This window comes from Danio rerio, chromosome 9, assembly GCF_049306965.1.
Source record: "Danio rerio strain Tuebingen ecotype United States chromosome 9, GRCz12tu, whole genome shotgun sequence".
Classification (NCBI taxonomy): Eukaryota; Metazoa; Chordata; class Actinopteri; order Cypriniformes; family Danionidae; genus Danio; species Danio rerio.
The window spans coordinates 27,561,018-27,581,213 of NC_133184.1; the positions used below are offsets into that span (position 1 = coordinate 27,561,018).

The 20,196-nt window shown below is 35.9% G+C and overlaps 1 protein-coding gene across 5 annotated transcripts in view; it reads right to left on the bottom strand.

Moving 5' to 3' along the window:
* arhgap15 (Rho GTPase activating protein 15) overlaps nt 1-20,196 on the bottom strand; it is a 70,449-nt gene that overhangs the window by 10,104 nt on the left and 40,149 nt on the right. For all 5 annotated transcript variants that reach the window (XR_012384836.1, XR_012384837.1, XM_009304594.4 and 2 more), the window contains 4 exons: nt 19,375-19,473; nt 19,200-19,277; nt 18,771-18,905; nt 5,753-5,858 (listed from right to left, as the gene is read on the bottom strand). Coding sequence is in view for 3 of the 5 variants with exons in the window: in XM_009304594.4 (XP_009302869.1) it covers nt 5,753-5,858; nt 18,771-18,905; nt 19,200-19,277; nt 19,375-19,473 (418 nt within the window). In the remaining 2 variants the exon portion in view is untranslated. The remainder of the gene's footprint in view (nt 1-5,752; nt 5,859-18,770; nt 18,906-19,199; nt 19,278-19,374; nt 19,474-20,196) is intronic.

The following is a 20,196-nucleotide window of genomic DNA, read 5'->3' on the forward strand; positions in this document are numbered from 1 at the left end:
TCACCACTTTTAGATGAGCCAAGTCAGCGCAAAATATAACCTACAAAGGCATGACAGTGGGAGTTCAGAGAGCTGATTCAGTTCACTGTACCTGTTTTAGAAGAGAAAGGCAGGAAGTGCACAGGCGAATCGTGACGTCTGAGCAGATATAGAGCTTATGCATATCAATACTTTGATTAATACTGTTTTATAGGATGCACAATAAGCTGCACGCCATCTAACCTTTTTTTCTTTCTTTGTCTGACAATGCATTGCAAAAAATGACTGTATTTGTCTAAGAAAACAGAAAGAGGATATATTACGCTCCTTTTTATAAGGCATAAAATAAATTGCTGTTGTCCACAGAATGTGTCTATAGTCCCTTTTACATAGTGATACCGGTAAATATCCAGACTTTACCGTTAATTTATACAAAGGCGGTATTCACACAGGCAACGTTCTGTAATATTTACGGAAAAGAACATTCACACATCAATGCCAAAATACCACTAAATTCTGACATCATTATCCAGATATAAGCTCTAAACGACTGCACTTGTTTTTGTAAACATAAAAAGGTTCAGGCTTTTGCTGATGGTTTCACTTTTATTTAAAGACTTAGCATTCATGAGGCTGCTTTATCTCAGAGACATCCAAAGGCAGAAGCGCGAACTGCAGCTAAATGTTCACACGTTTAACCACATTACAAATTCTGTGAATGGATAAGTGTTGTGAACAACTTCGATGAAAACATAGAGGAACACTTTTGCATGTCAAGATGTACATAATATGTGCGTGCTGACGCTCACCAGAGCACTCCTTCACTTCACGAGCACACACGTCAAACAACTAAAGCAGAGCTTGAAGGTAAGCAAACAGCGGTTTATCATAATTTATCATTAATTATCAATAATTTTCTATACAGTTGGCATTAAGAAGGAACATAGAAACGTTATCTGACTAACATCTAGCAGCTAAATGTGTCTGGAAAAATATTCAAAGGCTTTCATTTTCATAAACAGTGCAGATGTGAATGCGTCTGAATGTTCTGATTGGCTGGAGTAGACGTATTAGGTTCACGCTTAAAACCCTCTATTTTCAGCAATTTTCTTTCACAGCAGGATTGCCACCCTAATTTCACCAAGTAGAACATGTTCCTGGGTTAACATCTGTGTATATCCTGTAACGACATTCCAATTAGCGTTAATGGATGCGTTTACCATTTATGTTAAGTTTAGGCTTATGATTAGGTTTATGCACTTCTTCATAAGTGTTATCCAACTCTTTTTCTCCTCTGATTTTGTGAATAATTTACAGTTGAGGATAGGGAATATGGATTACATTTTTTAATAAAAATGATGTTCCAGGTTTAACATGGTCCCTCGATATTCACAGGAGTTATGTTCTAAAAATTACCCGCAATAAGCGAAATCCAAGAAGTCATCAGCTTTATTTTTTCAATAACATAGATGTTTTAAGGGTGTAAAAGCAAATGTAACGAACCGAAGATTCGGTAGAATACTGCGACTTAACTTTTACCTTCCTTTAAGTCCAACTTTTTGTGCGTTGGTTAGCATCTTCCTCTGCCTTTTAAGTGCTACCGTTGGAGCCTTTGAGGTTGCTGAAAATTTCGTAAACATGATGGCATTTATTGAGGAGAAAACTTGCAAATATACACTACAGCACTTCAGAGTCACACTGTCAGCGATTGAAGATTCATATAAATTTGGCAAGCTGAATGCATTCTGTACTGTAGAAGATAGATTGACAAAAGTAAATCGGGACGCAGAAGACAATGTGCTGTAACGTGAAATTGCGAGGCCACGACAAGTGAACTGTGTTATAGCGAGGGACCACTGTATAGCTCTTAAACATAAAGAAAATTCAGACTTTCATGATATGTCCGCTTGATTCACTGTAACCGCACATTCCTTGCCTTTATTCATGGGAAAGTCATCCTGATGTTTACAGAGGGAGAAAAGCAGTGGAGAGAAACAAGTATGACTTAAGTGAGAATATAAAACAAACAGAACCACATCACTTGGCCAGGGTGTGGTGCCCACAAAGCGAAGCAGTGCGCTCCATCTGAAGCCTTCTTCCCGTTTATTGCTCTAATAGTGAGAGAAAGGAGCAGCGGGAATGTCGTTGTGGAGAAAGAACAGACTTGGTGGCACTGCAGGGATTTTCAGTGTCACCGCAAGTTCCACTGTAACAGCTTTTCAGCAAGCAGAATAAAAGCTGAATGGATTTTTCGAATGCCACCATTCAGTGAATGTATGGTAATGTTTTACCCTTGTGCTTGTGAGGAAATTTGAATATGGGTTTGGAAAACCAACAGTAATCCCTAAAACAATCATATGTACTGTAATAAATGACAAGGATGTATACATAGAGATATACTACTGTAAAAGCATTAGAAGAAACAAAACACTGTGCTGATTAATCTGCAATAATGAAATAATAATAATATTAAATGCTAAATAATATGGAGAATCAGATAATATTTGTTTTATTCTGTCTTTAAGACAGTATTGCATCATTTTAAGTGATAGTTTGAATTTATTTAATGTGTTTGCAATATAGTTGTGCAGTTTTTACAGAAAAGTTTTACAATTATAGTTTGGAATTTGTACAATATGAACTGAGTTTGAGGGTAAATCAGACTAAATATCTCAAAAGAATCTGCAATACGGCATAATAAAAATACTGATAATGATGACGATAATGATAAAAACATTATTAATTAATTTAATTTACATTTAAATGTGAACTTACATAATACAGAATAATGTTATACCTATGGCTAAATGACAAATTATAGGAAGTTATGCTGGTAAATAAGACATAATATAGTATATGCAACATTATAGCAGATATATTACAACATTACTGTATAATATTTCCTTATCTGTCTTTATATCATGACCTATACTGTAGCAGATGCGGCAGCAGATTTGTGTTGTAACACATTCAGCACAGACAACTGAAACACGCATCAACTATTATCATGAAATGCAGCCCCAGTTATTCTTCAGCACATCAGAACATCTCAGAATGCAGTGTTCCTGTCTCGAAAATCGACTGTGGATCAATGAGAGTCTCTTTCTCAGTCACACATTAGTGTTCTCTGATTGGGAGACCTGGCATGGGCAACCCAACAGACTTTAGCACTAGTGCCAAAGGGCATGTTCCACTGGGGGACGGGAGGAGGGGGCGCTCATCAATCTGAGATGAGTCCTGTGGCCCTCCTGTGCAGGGTGGTAAATGTGCAGAAGGGTAAAGTGGGATAGAACACCCCTCCTGGGAGATGGAGACTAGCCATATGGCCTTCTGGCTGTGCCAGTAACGCTATCATGGACAAGGACTTGAGCGTTGACACACGGAAACACACAGACACACACACACATTATGGTTCATATTGAGTCCTCTGTTCACGTTGCATCCTGTTTAGTGAGGCCATTCACTGAAGGTTTTCTGGTTGCCCATTATTCGTGAGTCTCTTTGAAAACATGAAAATCCTGTGGCAGAACATTTAATATTTAAATTCAATAAAGTAAGTAGAGTGTGGACTGTAGTATATCCAAATTTCATAAAACAGAAGCTGAAAATTACCCAGCTGATGTTACCCAGCTTCTCTAGCGCACATCCACTGGACGTTTTACTCTCCCATGAGGCCACAGGAGATGATTGTGAATCCAAGTATAGTGACACTGCTGACATTGTAAGTCACGTGACAGTGACAACATGTATCTATTCAACATGTCTGAATGTCTACATACTGCACACATTCATACATTATAAAACATGCGTTTTTTATTTTTTTCCAGTAGTGTTAAAACTACTGTGAAAATAATGTCTTAGTAATTCTAAAATAGCTTTTAGGTTATTTTTGTTGCCTCAACCCCTACTGATTTGTAATATACTGTAACAATCCAATAATTGAAAGATTCATTTTAATAATGCTACACTGTAAAACCCAACAGTCAACTATATCGAATTAAATAAGTGTAGTTAACTCAAAATTTACTGAGGGTTCTACTTATACTTTACTGAATTCTACTTATTTGAAAAGAGTTTTGAACTCAGTGTTGAAGGTAATCAGTTCATTAAATACCTCAATACTTTAACTTAAATGGAGTAAGTTCACAATACTCATATAGATTCGTTTTTTTAACTCAAATGGTTTGTATCAATCGGTTTCCTCAAACGGTTTGATTTAACTTTACATTTTGGGTTTTACAATATGTGTATCTGTATGTATTTTTTTAAGTCTTTCTAGCAAACAAAACTAATTCTTAAAACTGTACATGTATTCTTTTGACAGAATACACCATAAAACTTGCAACAAGTAAATAAAAGCTACAACTAGCTTCACACTTACAATTTAGCCTAAGATCAATCTTACATTTCAATTGAAAACTCACTTTCAAACAACGTCAAGTATTTATACTAATTCATTACTGTGATCAAATGTAGCAGCAATTAGTTATGTGTAGTATTTTATAAATAGCTAAATGCTACGTCTGCTTAGCATTTCTCATGTAAACAATGAATATTGTAGAAAAAGTATCCTAACTTAAAAAAGACAACTGTATGTTCACTAGCTTCTTGTCTGTTTTTTTTTTTTTTTCTCTAAGTTACTTGATTACAATATTAAAGTAGCATGGACATTTTCATTGCAGGACTGAAGACTGGTTAGCGTAATAAAAGTGACAAAAAAGCAGTGAATGATCTTTCTCTAAATAATAACAGTAATCACAAGAATGAAAACACAGAGAGGCAACACTGGAAGTCACTAATGGTTGTCAGATTGAATAATTTGGTTAAAAATGTGCAAAAATAGTCATTTGGTCTAAAGACTTACAAAAGAAACATACACTGACATCAAGCAAGTGCACCTGCAAAGTCTGAATTTTGAGTAGAAAAAAAGCAGCAATTAATTATTGTTGTGTGCAACATAAATATTAGAAGTAGTGTGCGAAATTACTGTTGGCAGAGAGAAATAAGTAAATCAAAGCAGTTAATATAGAAAGAAATTGGCTAATAATGCTCCAAATAATAAGTATTTGAAGTATGCAATTTTGGATGTAGAACATATCTGAATAAGTTGTCATTATCTATGATTTTGTTGTAAACAGTATACTGTAGGTTTCTGTACTGTCAATGACAGTAGAGCAAAGCATTATTAAACTATTTCTCAAATGGACAATTAACCTAAAAAAAATTAATTACTTTAATACTTTAATGTTGTTCCAAACTTACAATGTAGCTCAATCGAAAAAGAAACCAGACATTGAAAAAAGAAAGACAGACATCTGAACAGTTTCTGAGCCATACACAGCTAAACGCAAAGCTAGAAGCCTCACTGGATAATCACATAACCATCAGTCCTGTTCAATTTCAAAATGAAGACAGGCAAAAATGAAAAAGTAAATTGTCCAACGAGAGCTCATATGATAAGACATGCAAGAGAGACATGCTTTCAAACACAAGGTCTTTTTCGTTGAGCTTGACAGCATCATTAGTGAGTGACGCAAATGAAGTTTTCAGACCACAGAAGTTTGTGAAAACCCTTCTAACATCAAGAAAGTTTGTGTAATTAAAATGGACACTGATAAGGAACTACAAAAATCTAACACCTAAGTTTAAATATCATCAATTTACAATGTAAAATCTCTGAATAGTAGCTTCCAACAAACACTGTCCTCTCATCGCCCTGCTAAATGATTCAGGGGTCGCAACGTGCTGTTTATGTGTGTGAATTGGGACATACCTCCTCAGGTGGTGGAAGAGCAGTTTCATGGTGTTGTGGTTGGGTTTGGGGAGTTGATGGATCAGTTTCTTCATGGCTTGAACCTTCTGTGTGGGCTCCTTAATTTCTGTTGGCAGGGAAAAGATGATGAAATGTTTTCATTTGAATATTGCTCCTTCATTTGAACCTCTAGGTTCAGAGAGAAGTTAATGTCTTTTCCATCACTTTTTCATTAACATAGCTCATCTAACATCAAAATTTTCCCTAATACTGGACCATTACCCCTTTCTCTATTAATTATAGAGACATGCTCGAGAAGGCCACAGAATATGTCCCATTTCACAACGCTGACTTACCAGAAAGCAAAATCTAGATTGCTACAATTATCTGATTATTTCTTTGCACTTTCGGTATCATCAAAAACGTATGAACAACATAATCCCTTTTTTTAAACATGCCAAAGAATCAGCAATCAGCAGTTAGTCAAACTATAAAGCTATGCAAATATATTTAGTACAACTGACACCATTAAACTCCTCATTTTACTTCCATGCAATTACTTTATAAACTACCTCAGCATTAGATGAAATTAAAGAGACTGCAGAAGTACAACCCAGGCCATCTGTAAAATCAAAGCATATATTGCAACAGTTTTGCAGTCAGGTTTTCAAGTTTCTTACATGAAAGCGCATACGAGTGGTGCTAATGGTGCGTAATAGTCCCCGTCCATTAAAAGCTGTAACACAAGCTGTAAGCGGTGACCTCTTGAACCCTCTGCACTTTACATGTCAGATGGCGAATGACCTCATGGCAAACTCCTGAGAGGCACCAACCTGTGCTGACTGTTGAACATCAGTGTCACTACCTGACCTTTGACATTCTGAAGTCCCCTGAATCCATTTTGAGGATAACAGTAATGCGTATGATTGTGTTATCGCAAACACTGTTAGTGTAAGGAAGCTTGGATTGTAAAATAAGTAATAGGGTAATTTATTGTCGATAAGACTTTCATTGGGAAGATTAGAAAGCGTTTTAATAATTGAATCGATGCTCTTGATCAATATCATAATGGAACCTGAGCAGATGTTGAAATGGAGCTTTTACAGGGCCACCTGTGTGCACTCCAGACTCCCTCAGGTCAAATTTCACCGTAACTGATTTGTTTAAAAGAGTATTAACAGGCTTCCAAGGTTATAAGTCACCAGTTTCCTATGTATATATACACTAACATTCAAATGCTCTGGAGAAAGTCTTTTTTGTTTTATTTTGGGCTGCAATAAAAGCAGCTTTTATTTTTTTATCCATTTTAAGGTCAATATTATTACCCCCCTTAAGCAATATTTTTTTCTATTGTTTATAGAACTAACCAATGTTATACAATGACTTGCCTACTTATGCTAACTTGCCTAATTAACCTATATAATCTAGTTTAGCCTTGAAATAGCAGTTTAAGCTGAATACTAGTATCTTGAAAAAATAATAACATGCATAGTAAATCAAAATAAATAAAATACATATTATATACCATATATGCCCCAGTAGAGCCTTCCCTGCAGGTACAGGACATCAACATGACGTAATATTGAAAAAATGAAACCCAACATCAGGCCGACGTCATAAAATCAACCAAGTATCAACATTTAATCATGTTACACCTTGACGTTGTATGGACGTTGCCACTATAACATCTATCAGACCAACCAGGCCCGTGCAGAGACCGTCCAAAGGGCATGTGCAGGATAAATTTTTTGAATAGGGGGGGGGGGGGGGGTGCAGAGTGCAGAGTGGATGCGCGCGTACTGAAGAGCGGTGTTGTAGCGTGCGTACTGATCAGCTGTGTTGTCGCGCGCGTACTCAAGAGCGGTGTTGTCGCGCGCCTACTGAAGGGCGGGACCGAAGGTGTGCCGCGTCGCGGGGGCACTTTTGATCATTTTGGAAGGGCACTTTCTATCCAAGACAAAAAAGGGCATGTGCACTGCACAGGTTGAGCCCTATGTGTGCACGTGCCTGAGACCAACACAATCTCAAATCAATCAAATATCAACGTAATTTGACGTTGTTTTTGGACGTCAAAATAACATTGTCCTTAGACTCTGGCTAGATGTTGAATTTTGGTCACCTGACGTCATGATCTAAATCTAACCTAATATTAATGTCGTATGATATTGTGTGCCTGCAGGGTTACGTCTGGTTGAAGCCAAAATTTTTAATCATCCTGTTACATTTTAATTATTCTAAAATAAGTGCTATTTAACAGAGGGAAGACTTGTTTAACATTTAGTAATAACTAATTTATTTTGACTTTGTTTGCCATGGTGACAGTGCACTATGTTTTTCTACTTATTTCTAAAGACACTAGTGTTTTAAGTGCAATTAAATGTGGAAGTGAATTCAAGCTTAAATTATTATGTTATTAATTTCCACTTTAAGCAAAATATATTAAACAAATTTGATTAACCATTTTAAAGAAAAGGACATGTTTTACAATAGCTTTTAGACCTAAGGTACCACCATAATAGAATATCGCTGTGTCTGACGTCATGGGATTGGTTCTGTTCCCTCAGCTGAACAGATACAATGGAAGTAATGGACTGAACATGGAGACTGCAAATCATAATTTAACCCATTGCAAGAAGTTGTGGGTTTGGAGCTTGTGCAAATACAATCATCAGATGTGTGTCTTATATAAAACATAAATATTTATTCTATTTTTCTTTGTTCCCCCTTTTAATTACCAATTGTTTGATTCCCTTCAGTCCACTCTCTGTATTTGGCTAACTGCCTGACTGCCTGTCAACCATGGTTTCACCAAGGTTCGGTGCTGATGTAATTTGGGCAGGTATTTTTACTTTTTTACTTTTCACATGGCAGGTTTTTACATCCTTCATACATGTTGAGAGATCAAGTTGATTGATTTGAAAAGGCCAAATCTGTTGACTTAATCAACAAAGACATGACTTAATAAAGCATGAAGTCATGTGCTTTAATCATTGCATTAGTCTTATTGTAAATCACCTCGTCAGGCAGCGGTCCACCAGCATGAGAGAGTAAACCAAACCGCAACAAACAAATGGTATTTAAAAAAAAGAAAAATAGAAAACATAAGTATGTTTGTATACATTAGACACAACTTTGATGCTTGTAATTAGATCAGCTCTGCGATGCATGTCCACAACTTCATGTATTGGGTTAAATTAGGCTTTACAGTCTCCGTGTTCAGTCCATTTTTCCACCGTATCTGTAAGCTATAGTAAAACATGCCCTTTTCATCAAAATGGTTACATTAATTGAGTTTAATATTTTTTCATTAAAGTGAAAACCAATTTACAAAATAATGTAAGCTTGGCTGACTGTTTCACTTCCAGTTTAAAGGCCTTACTAGGATATTATGTTAATTAGGAAAGTTATTGGATAATAGTAGTTTGTTCTGTAAACAATCAAAGAAAAATATTTCTTAAAGAGGATATTAAAATTGACATTTATACATAAATTCATATTGGATAGTTTTTATCTTTTATAACATGCAGTTAAGAAGGTTTTCTTTTTTAAAAAGTATCATCAAAAGATACCTAGAGTAAATGCATTGCTTAAATATCACAATAAAGCAACATGTCATGCTTTTAATCAATTATGCATGTCTTCTCATACTAAAAAGAGCAAAACTGTATTAGTCTTTCTCCCTCTAAGAAAGAAAGCATCCCAGGTTCTCCCTGCCGTGACTGCCCAACAGCTACACCGTGCTATTCATGGGATGTGCCATGGAAGGGAGCTGGCAGTAGTGATGCCCCCAGTCTACTGTACTGCCCAGGATGCCCCCTGGGCACTAATGGAGCAGATGTCTCCGTGTATACACCGCGCTGGCACAGGCTCTGCGAGCAGATGCCCCTGTCAGATGCCAGGTCTGTCAATTGAGCACAGACAGAGACCATGTTCTAGGACAGAGAGTGAATCTCTGACCCGCTCCTTTAGGTACCACTAGCAGAGAGACAATCATTTCTGCTTATTTATGGAGTTGCTTACAACATCAAGCCTTGAGATCATGCAGATGATGCTGAATAATGCAGAAGAATGTTTTAACTTCACATTTGAATGTCCGGGCAGCGTAATTAGTGAAACAACATGTGTTACGAACTTGAATTTTTCACTACAGTTTTCATCAACATTTACTCATTATTTTATTCAAGCAATATCTTTTTTATGACTTTCTCTTGAAGCATTATCTCAGCGGAGGCCGTTAGTTTTCTTTTGGCTTTGACACTGCATGGCAGTCGGCCTGTAAAATATTTAATCTAGTCATTATTGCTGGCATTATTGCTGTCATTAATTACTTTGCCTTTGGTGGCTAGCATATTGGAGATGGTCCCTTGTCCTGTATTTTGGACAGATGGCGAGGACAGTGTCATTAATATAAAACACATTTAAAATGCCTATACCCTAAATCAGCATGGATTCACTATGGTAAGAATTGCTCTGGTAGTACTTTGTACTTATAGGCAGGCAGTTGGTAATCGAAAATCTATTTTCCATGCAGTTGCAATGGAATTTTAAGATCAGAACTAATATATTATGCACTTTAATCTTGCAAACGCAAAAGTTGTATAAACATTTTTAACAGAAATTTATATATATATATATATATATATATATATATATATATATATATATATATATAAGCCCCTTAAGCTAATTTTTTTTGATAGTCTACAGAACCAACCATCGTTATACAATAACTTGCCTAATTACCCTAACCTGCCTAGTGAACCTTATTAACCTAGTTACGCCTTTAAATGTCACTTTAAGCTCTATAGAAGTGTATTGCAAAATATCTAGTAAAATATTATTTACTGTTATCATGGCACAGAATAAAAAAGAAATCCGTTATTAGAAATGAGTTTGAAACTATGTAAACACTGTTTTATTAGAACAATAACTGCTTAAAATACTATTTAAATGTTAAAAAGCGTACTTTTTTGTTTGTTTTTATTTTATTTTTACAAACCTATACTCTCAGAAATAAAGTTGTCACTGGGGTGGTACCTTTTTAAAAGGTACAAATTTGTACCTAAAGGTCCATATTAATACCTCAAGGGAACATATTAGTACCTAAAAAGTACAAAAGTGGTACTCTTAAAATTTGTAGGTACTAATATATGCTTTTGAGGTACCAATATGGAATCTTTAGATACAAATGTGTACCTTTTGAAAAGGTACCACCCCAATGACAGCTCACGTACCTTTATTTCTGAGAGTGGACTGTGAAATCACAGTTGCTCAAACCACATCAAGTTCATAAGTGTTAATTTTTATTGAATAAAGTGTCCAAAATAATTTTAAGCAAGTCATACTCCTAATCAAAAATGTATAATAAGAAATCTACTAAATATCTTGATGGAACATGATCTTTACTTAACATTCTGAAAAAAAATTGACATAAAGGAAAAATAGAAACAATTTGACCTATACAATGTATTTTGGGCTATTGCCAAAACATATACCCGCACAAATTAAGACTTTGTGGTCACATTATGAAAACAATTTGTGCAGCTTTTGTATTTTTCTAATTCAATGCAGAACAAATACTGTTTATTTTTCAGTATTATAAGTAATTCCTGCTTAATGTGCTTTTTCTGTGGTTAAATGACAAAAGAGAGTTTCATATTTTGCATTTTACATACCTATTGCAGCACAAATGCTTCAGTGCACACTCTTAAAAACAAACCGAGAGCATCATTGTTTTGTGAAAAGAGCTGACGTACAGTAAAGAATAGATGCACTTTTGGTTACAAAAATCTGTGAATATAATCCAATTACAAACAATGAGACCATCTTTACCGCAGTAGAGCTTTGCTTCTCAGGATAAGCCCATCTGCGAGCTTTGTCTGCGGGCTTCTTTAAGCCCCGTCAAGGCAAATATTAGCACACTGCAAATAGTCCTGCAGGTTATGATTAAGATTTTAAATGTATCCCAATTGAATACTTTGCTTTATGAATAACAAAGTCTTAGAGGATCGGCGCTGTAATTTATTAAACATGAAAAACTTCTTGATGAAATATAGAGACTGGGAGAAGATTTATGCATTTGAAAATATTTCTGCACGCTGGCTTTGCATGGCAATGAGGCCACGTTGCACAAATGAGCAAAGCTGCAGTGAATGTAAAGACTTGTGATTCACAGGCTGAAGTTTGAAACTGTCAGCTGAAAAGAGCATAACATCAGAATAGACAAACAATTATGTTATGACAGATGTACTGACTGACGCAGCTCTGATTGCCATTATTTCACACTTCAATTGTGGCACATTGCAGATGAAAACATGCAGAAAATCATGCTGGGAAATGTTACCATGTCTTTTTGAAAATGTGCAAATGTGATATATTTAACACATACATAGCCTACAATATGTAAAACATGTATCATCGGAATTATCTGTCCAGATTACTACATGAACACTAATATAATATAATATAATATAATATAATATAATATAATATAATATAATATAATATAATATAATATAATATAACATTAAATAACGTAATATAATATAATATAACATAACATAACATAACATAACATAACATAACATAACATAACATAACACAATATAATATAATATAATATAATATAATATAATATAATATAATGAAATATAATATGATATAATATAATATATAGTTAAAGTTAAATGTATTCAATTAAATAATTAAGTCCCATGTGCATTACATAGTTTATTATTATTATTATTATTGTTGTTGTTGTTGTTGTTGTTGTTGTTTTTTTTGTTGTTGTTGTTGTTGTTGTTGCTGCTGCTGCTATGGGTGTTATTGTAACACAAAGTTACATTTTTCATATGGAAACTGAATGAAAGACTATGGTTGGTCGATTGGACTATTCTGTTGTTGTTGTTGTTGTTGTTGTTGTTGTTGCTGCTATGGGTGTTATTGTACAACAAATGGTCGACTATGGCTGCGTCTAAAACCACATACTTCCATACTATATAGTAAGCTAAAATCATTATGTGAGCAGAGTAGAATGTCAGAATTCGTAGAATTCGAAAATCAGTATGCGAGAAGTACCCAGATGACCTACAGTACTACTTCGAGCGAGATCATGAAGTACGCATCCCATGCATGCTGCGCTATCCCATGATGCCCCGCAAGAGAATTCATGAATAGGAGTGAAGTGATGCAACTGACGCAGATAGGTCACGTGACTGATAAAATGGCAGATGTAGTACGTCCGAATTCCATTCATACTTCTCACATTCATACTGTTTAAAATGTACTTTTCTAACGGCTGAGTAGAATGTTTAAATTCAGATGCAGTGCCTACTGAGTGGTAGACAGTTTGGATGCAGCTAATGAATGGTTAATTGGACAATTCTGTTGTTGTTGTTGTTTTTGCTGCTGCTGCTGCTGCTGCTGTTGTTGCTATGGGTGTTATTGTACCACGAAGTTACATTTCTCATATGGAATCAGAATGAAAGACTATGATTGGTCGATTGAATTCATGCATTCATTCTTTTTTTTTTCAGCTTACTCCCTTTATTAATCTGGGGTCGCCACAGCGGAATGAACGGCCAACTTATCCATCCTATGTTTTATGCAGCTGATGCCCTTCCAGCTGCAATCCATCACTGGGGAACACCCATACACTCTCATTCACATACATACACTACGGACAATTTAGCTTACCCAATTCACTTATCGCGCGTGTATTTGAACGTCGGGAAAACATGCAAACTGACCCAGCTGAGGCTCGAACCAGCAACCTTTTTGCTGTGAGGCGGCAACACTACCTACTGCGCCACTGCATCGTCTATAATAATAATATATAATAATAATATAATAAACATACTATACTGCCATATATATGATAATATCAATTACAAAAACAGCATTATTAGTATTATCACTATTGTCTTGCAATAAATAACGGAATAAGCCTTTGCACCCCTTTCTAGCTGTCTGCAGTTGGTCATCTTCAGATGTGATATGTAACAGCCCATCTGAATGAACTGTCCAGATTACTACACAAACGCTGGATTGTGTGTGTGGGCCCGCAGAACAAAGCCTCCATTTGTCAACAAGTATGTCTTCGCTTTGTACAACAAGGCGAGCTTGTCTATTGGACAGGTGGCAGGACAATGTCGCTAAGATACCAGGCAATATGAATAATAGATTTAGTCCATCGAGCGCCAAGAGCTGGTGCTGCCACATCCACAACAGGCACCCAGTGAAAGAATGGAAAATTAGGCCAACTGTTCACCTGAGGACCCTGGAAGCCCAAATGTTGATTTGCGGGAGTGAGCGCATACATTTTAAATAAACACGCAGATTGCAAGTGAGAAAACGAAATGTGCTCAAAGCGCCTCACAAATGGTGAGTGAAGGGGCCGTTTAAATGTTGGGTGAAGTCTTAAGCTTGAACATTACAGATGAATAAATGGAAAAAAATGTGCAGGGAGCTTAAAGGCATAGTTTATCTGAGCATTAAAGTTCTGTTATTATTTTATCACCCTCCATTTGAGTTCTTCTGTTCAACACAAAAGTAGGTATCAACTACAATGCATTGATTTCCGTAGTATTTATTTTCCTACTATGAATGTCAATGGGTATATTAGAAAATTATTTACACTATTCTGAATAATGCAACATTTTGATTGGGGTGTTTGCATAAGTTGCTTTTAAAATAAACCTTTCATCTTCCCATTTTTATGCTATATTACATATATTCATGAAATGCACAATATGTGAATTATTTTCAGAAATATCCTAAAGTATCATGCACAGTGTTATACAGTTGAAGTCAGAATTATTAGCCCCCCTTTGATTTTTTTTTCTTTTTTAAATATTTCCCAAATGAAAATTTCACAGTATGTCTGATAATACTTTTTTTTTTTTTTTTTTTTTTTTTTGGAGAAAGTATTATTTGTTTTATTTTGGCTAGACAGAAGTATAAATGCCCGACTACACGCAAGACATGGTTACGGAGATTGCTCGATGCAGAAGTATAAAACAGCCTTTAGTTTGTTATGAATATGCCCTCTAGAGGCAGAAATTACATACTGTGCCTTTATTTTCATCCAGTCATGAAGTCACTGCATAAGAGCATTTAAGTTTCCTTCGGCAATTTTGTGTATGCAGATTGTCTTCGTTATGGTACTACATACAATTTTGGATTGTTTAATTTTTAATTATACGAAGGTTTCAAGTTCAACAAACTATTTGTCATGCTATACATGCAAACAGATGATGCTGACACAAATTTACACTCAAAGGCACTTTTTTTATTGTTAAACTGCTACTGCCATGCTGTTGCCACTATCGTGTGTGTAATCCAGTTGTAAAATGGGGAAAGAAGTCCTACACGTTGCCATTAGTGTGATTAAGGTGTGTACATGTTTTTACAACACTTTGGTAAAGTGACTAATAAGAATACTTAGCATTTTATTTTATTTGTGTTCACTTCGAGTGTGATTATGGTAATCAAAAAAGGCTGCTAACATGGTAGATTTTTCATCAGAGTATTGTTTTAATTGTGTTAATATCAGACCACTGTTGTCTGTGTACACTTAGTGAATGGCTACCAGTTTACAACATTTGAAATATATCCTTTTGCACAATGTTCAATGAAAAAAAAAACTGATTAAGATTTGGAACCACTTGTGGGTGAATACATGGAGAGTAAATGTTAATTTTTGGATGAACTGTCCCTTTAAATAACTTTAATTTCCAGATGCCATGTGTGATTGGGCAACTGTCCTAATTGAATGGATCCTCGTCCAAAGTGCCGTTCCAGAGACCTTTAGTTAATATCACCCATATAAAGGGCAGCCATGGTTAGAGGATTTGTCCTCTTTTGACAGTAATGATAGAGCAATACAGAAGACATGAGCTGCTCAGATATCAGCAGATTCGCTGGAAATGCCTGTGAATGGTCTAGTGAGATCAATGAAACAGGATGTTGGACAGTTTCAACAAATGGAATATAAAACAAGTTGAAAAGTTCATTAAACTATGACGATTTTTCAGACAGCGGAGGAGTTTACTAACCTAAATACTACAAAGAAAACAAGGCTTTGTGGCAACACATTACAATTTTCAAGTCTACAGTGCATAAATGACACAATTATTTTTCCTGAAAATAATAGAATAGAATAGAATAGAATGTTTTTTACTTCGTAAAATGCAGGCTTAAAATAAGTCAAAATGAAATCAATGAAAGGTCACGTTTAGTCATTAAAAAAAACATTGAAATTAATTTTTAAAAAACAATTAAGATAGTAAGTGAATAAAGATAGATTAAAAATAATACCCCATCAATTTAATTAAAATACCCTAGTGAAAATATATGCTGAAAGGATTGACAGTTTGCACACTGCATACTACAATAGCAACAGTACAGTAGTATGTTCCCACTTACTTCCTCTCTGTTTTGGTGAGACATGTTGCAGGTTGGACTAATTATACCTCCTGCTATTAGGGGCATTTTACAGTAATAATTAGTTGTCTAAACACTATCTGTAAGTGATCGGGCTCATCCACTGATTAATTGGATGCATGCAGTTTGTGGTACCCTGGCCTACATGCGGCACGAGTAAATATTTATTAGCAAATTACAGCATCACCCCAGGCCTGTTCCCATTCTGTCTCACGCATATTTCTGCTTCCAGTGGGGAAATACTGAGGTGCTGTGCTCATAATGATATCCCTGCACTTATTACAGGGAGCGCACTGGCCTTCTGGTTCATTTCTCAAGATTCTGAAGACAGAAATCCTTTTTAAAAATAGTCAAAATCAGCTTGTCGGATGTGGTAAATAAATAAAATGCCTAGTTCTAGAATTTCCTCTGTCTTTATTACTCACCCCTCAAGTGGTTCACCTTTCTGAGTTACTTTTTCATTTCTTTTTTTACTTTTATAGACAAAAATATATATTTTGTAGAATATTGGTTACCCATTTTTTCATCCATAAGGGAAAATAATACAAAATGGGAGTCAGTAGCAACCAGTTTTCAAGGCTTCTCAAGCTAAAGTAAATTACAAGCTAAAGTAATATCATGCCCAGGGTGGCTCAGTGGTTAGCACTGTCACCTCACAACAAGAAGTTTGCTGGTTCGTGTTCTGCCTGGTTCAGTTGGCGTTTCTGTGTGGAGTTTGCATGTTCTCCCCACGTTCGCATGCTCTGGTTTTCCCCACAGTCCAAAGACAGGCAGTTTAGGCGAATTGAATAAGCTAATTTTGCCGTAGTGTATGTAAGAGAATGAGTGTTCATGGATGTTTACCAGTACTGGGTTGCAGTTGTAAGGGCATCCACTGTGTAAAACATATGCAGGATAAGTTGCAGATTCATTCCACTGTGGCGATCCCTGATAAATAAAGGGACTAAGCCGAAGAAAAATGAATGAATATCATCCCTAGCCATAAAAACTACTACTTATCAAAATCTTATGTGGAAACAATCATAATTTCTGGTATAAACAGTGAAGGATAAAATTGCATTATCTTCATAAAATGTTTTGCATTTGCTGCATACCGTAAACTATGAGATTTAAAAGTGAGGTCTGTTCATTCTATAGGGCCACAAGAGGGCATTTAAAAGTCCCTGAAATTTTGAAAGGAAAATAAATCTAAATTGTATACAAATTTAAATGAAAATAAAAGTGTTGACAATAAATTTATTTAAATTAAATAACACTTACACACTAAATATTTTTAACACTAAATTTGTTTACATTAATTAATACACTTTTTATTTACTTTGAACTTAAAGGCATATTTCACCCAAAAACAAACGTTTGCTCTCCTTGTTCCAAATGAGTTGAGCCCCGTTCTTTTGTTAAAGTTGTGTTGGAATGAATGAAAAGATATGGTAAGAATGTTAGAAAATGCAAGCCATTGACTTCTATATATTTTTTATTTTTTCTTACTATGTATATCAATGGCTATCAGTTCCTTCAAAATATGTCTTCTTTGTGTTCAACAAAATAAACAGAATACACTTAAATGTTTGGAAGTTAAAAATAGTTCAGCTTATTTTGATAATAATTGATTTTAACAGAATGTTACTAGGAGCAGCATTTATTTGAAAAGGAAATATTCTATGATACTTTGATCAAATTAAGCCGTGATTGCTTGCTGAACAAAAACATCTATTTAAAAAATAATAGTAAAATGCTGCCCACAATCCTTCGCCTGCTAGAGTGGCGTTCACACAAAAGGTTTAAAAAAACTTCTGTCATTCCTGTTCACAATGTTTAGCTCCATAAAGCGGCAATTGTGCCTACAGTGTTCAGCACTCATTGTTTGCTCTATACTTACTCTCTATTTACACACCCGTATAAGACTTAGTGCATAGTTTATCGCCACTACGCAGTTCACACGGCCACTAATCTGAAAGTGTTTGTTTTTAAACTAACAGGGCTTCAGAAACAGAAAGAGCCATAAAACAAAAGTGCAGGACAAATGTTGTTTTAAGCACAAAGGTACATACATATATTTCAGAAGGTACATGCCTTTGAGAAGGTAGATTGCCCAAGAGAAACACACTGGCGTCAGCTGGACGCTCGAGATGAGGCCCAAAGTTTGCTCTGTGCTGCTGGAGGGAGGCTACACGTGACACCAAGGCTGATCTGGTGACAGTTTCTGTCTGGACCACAGGCCCTGACTTTGCCCTCTGGCCTGAGAAATTCCCCCATTCCCCAAACAAGAGAGTTTGACTGATCTCAGCACCTCCCTGTCAAAGAGCGACCCCTTTTGGCTGACAGATCTGCAAGAATGCCTTTAAGAGGGTCAATCCCAAATAGCACGACTCAACCCAAGAGTGGTGAGGGGTTTAGCCATGCGTGGCTTAAATTACAGTTAGAAGGACTGGGTCAAACTAGGCTGTAAACCATGAATGGGGTAGGGGGGAAGCTGTATGCTGGACATTTGAAGTAATCCAAAGTCTCACACCAAATTAATCATTCCATGTAATACATTCCAAAAGTTCTAATCCCAAATATTTGCAGCAATAACACTATCGATTTCAGTACTTACTAATGGTTTCCACAAACAAGTCGAAAAAGCGAAAGGGAAACAGGGGCTCTGGCAGTTCACGGAAAAACATCTTTAGCGCTCCGGTGATGACATGGATGTCCTCCCATTGGCTGTCGCCCAAGTCAAGCTCCTCCTCTGGGGAAAGAGAGACACAGTCAGAGAAGCCAACAGAGAGAATTAGAACAACAGTCGTTTGATGAGGAAATTAAAAAATGCTAATCATTATGTCAACGTTAATACGCCCCTTGAGAGCCGAGCACATTGTCCTGCCTGCATTTCATTGCATATCAAAATGGCAGTGAATATCCTTATCAAACAATTTGTGGCGCCTAATACAAACCAAGCATTTTATACCTTTCAGCCTCCCCTGTAGAGATAAAACGATATTGTGTCATTTAGATGAAACCAATCGCTGATGATTAAGCTTACCTTGGTCCACTAGGAAGCGTAGTTTCTGGATAATAGCCAAATTGCCGCTCACTCTGTATATCCCATCGGCCTCCAGGCCTGTGAGGACAGAGTAAAGACATCTGTCAGTCAGTCAGCCAGGCGTGTGATGAAATGCCTATTATTTCTTTTTAAATGATCTTTTTTTTTTACATACCTCGCTTTTCAACTTCTTCCACACACAGCTTGACAAATTTGGGCACTGTGGTCTTTTCTCTGTCGCACAGGGTCAGCATGTGACAACCAAACACTCGGTCTGTACATAAATATGTCATTGACAATATTAAAAAGCATTTATCATTAATATGATCAACAGCAATTAACTTAAATATTACAATTAATACAATACAGCACTATATATTGACATTTTAGAACAATATTGTTAACTAGGTCCCCAACTGAGCTGGCCCAACTGAGCTTGGTTTCTCTCAAGGTTACTTGCTTCACTTTCGTCAATTGGTAAAGTTTTGTTTCTCGCCACTGGCTTGCTTTTGGAACTTGTAAAGCTGCGCATCAATGGATTTGCTCTTCAGTGTTTGGACTTTTAGCAGTGAAAATTAAACCACAATGAACTGAACTAAACAGCACTTTAGTTTTTAGAACAACTATTCAGTTTCAATTTACTAAAACTTCTATGTTAAGCTGCTTTGACACAATCTACATTGTAAAAGCGCTGTAGAAATAAAGATGAATACAATTGAATTGAATTACCTGCCTCTGTTTATTAGTATTTATATAGTATGATTGTTTATGTATACTCAAAATTCCAATGCACAGGTTTTGACACACACTTTCTCACGGCACCATATCACTCCTGTACTTCAGCAACTTCACTGGCTTCCTGTTAAGTCACATATTGATTTTAAGACCGTGATTTTAACATATAAAGCAGTGCATGGAATTGCCTGACTACATTTTTGACCTGGTAATTCTCGCCACTCCCACCCGCAGTCTTCGTTCTTCATCTGAACTTAAGCTG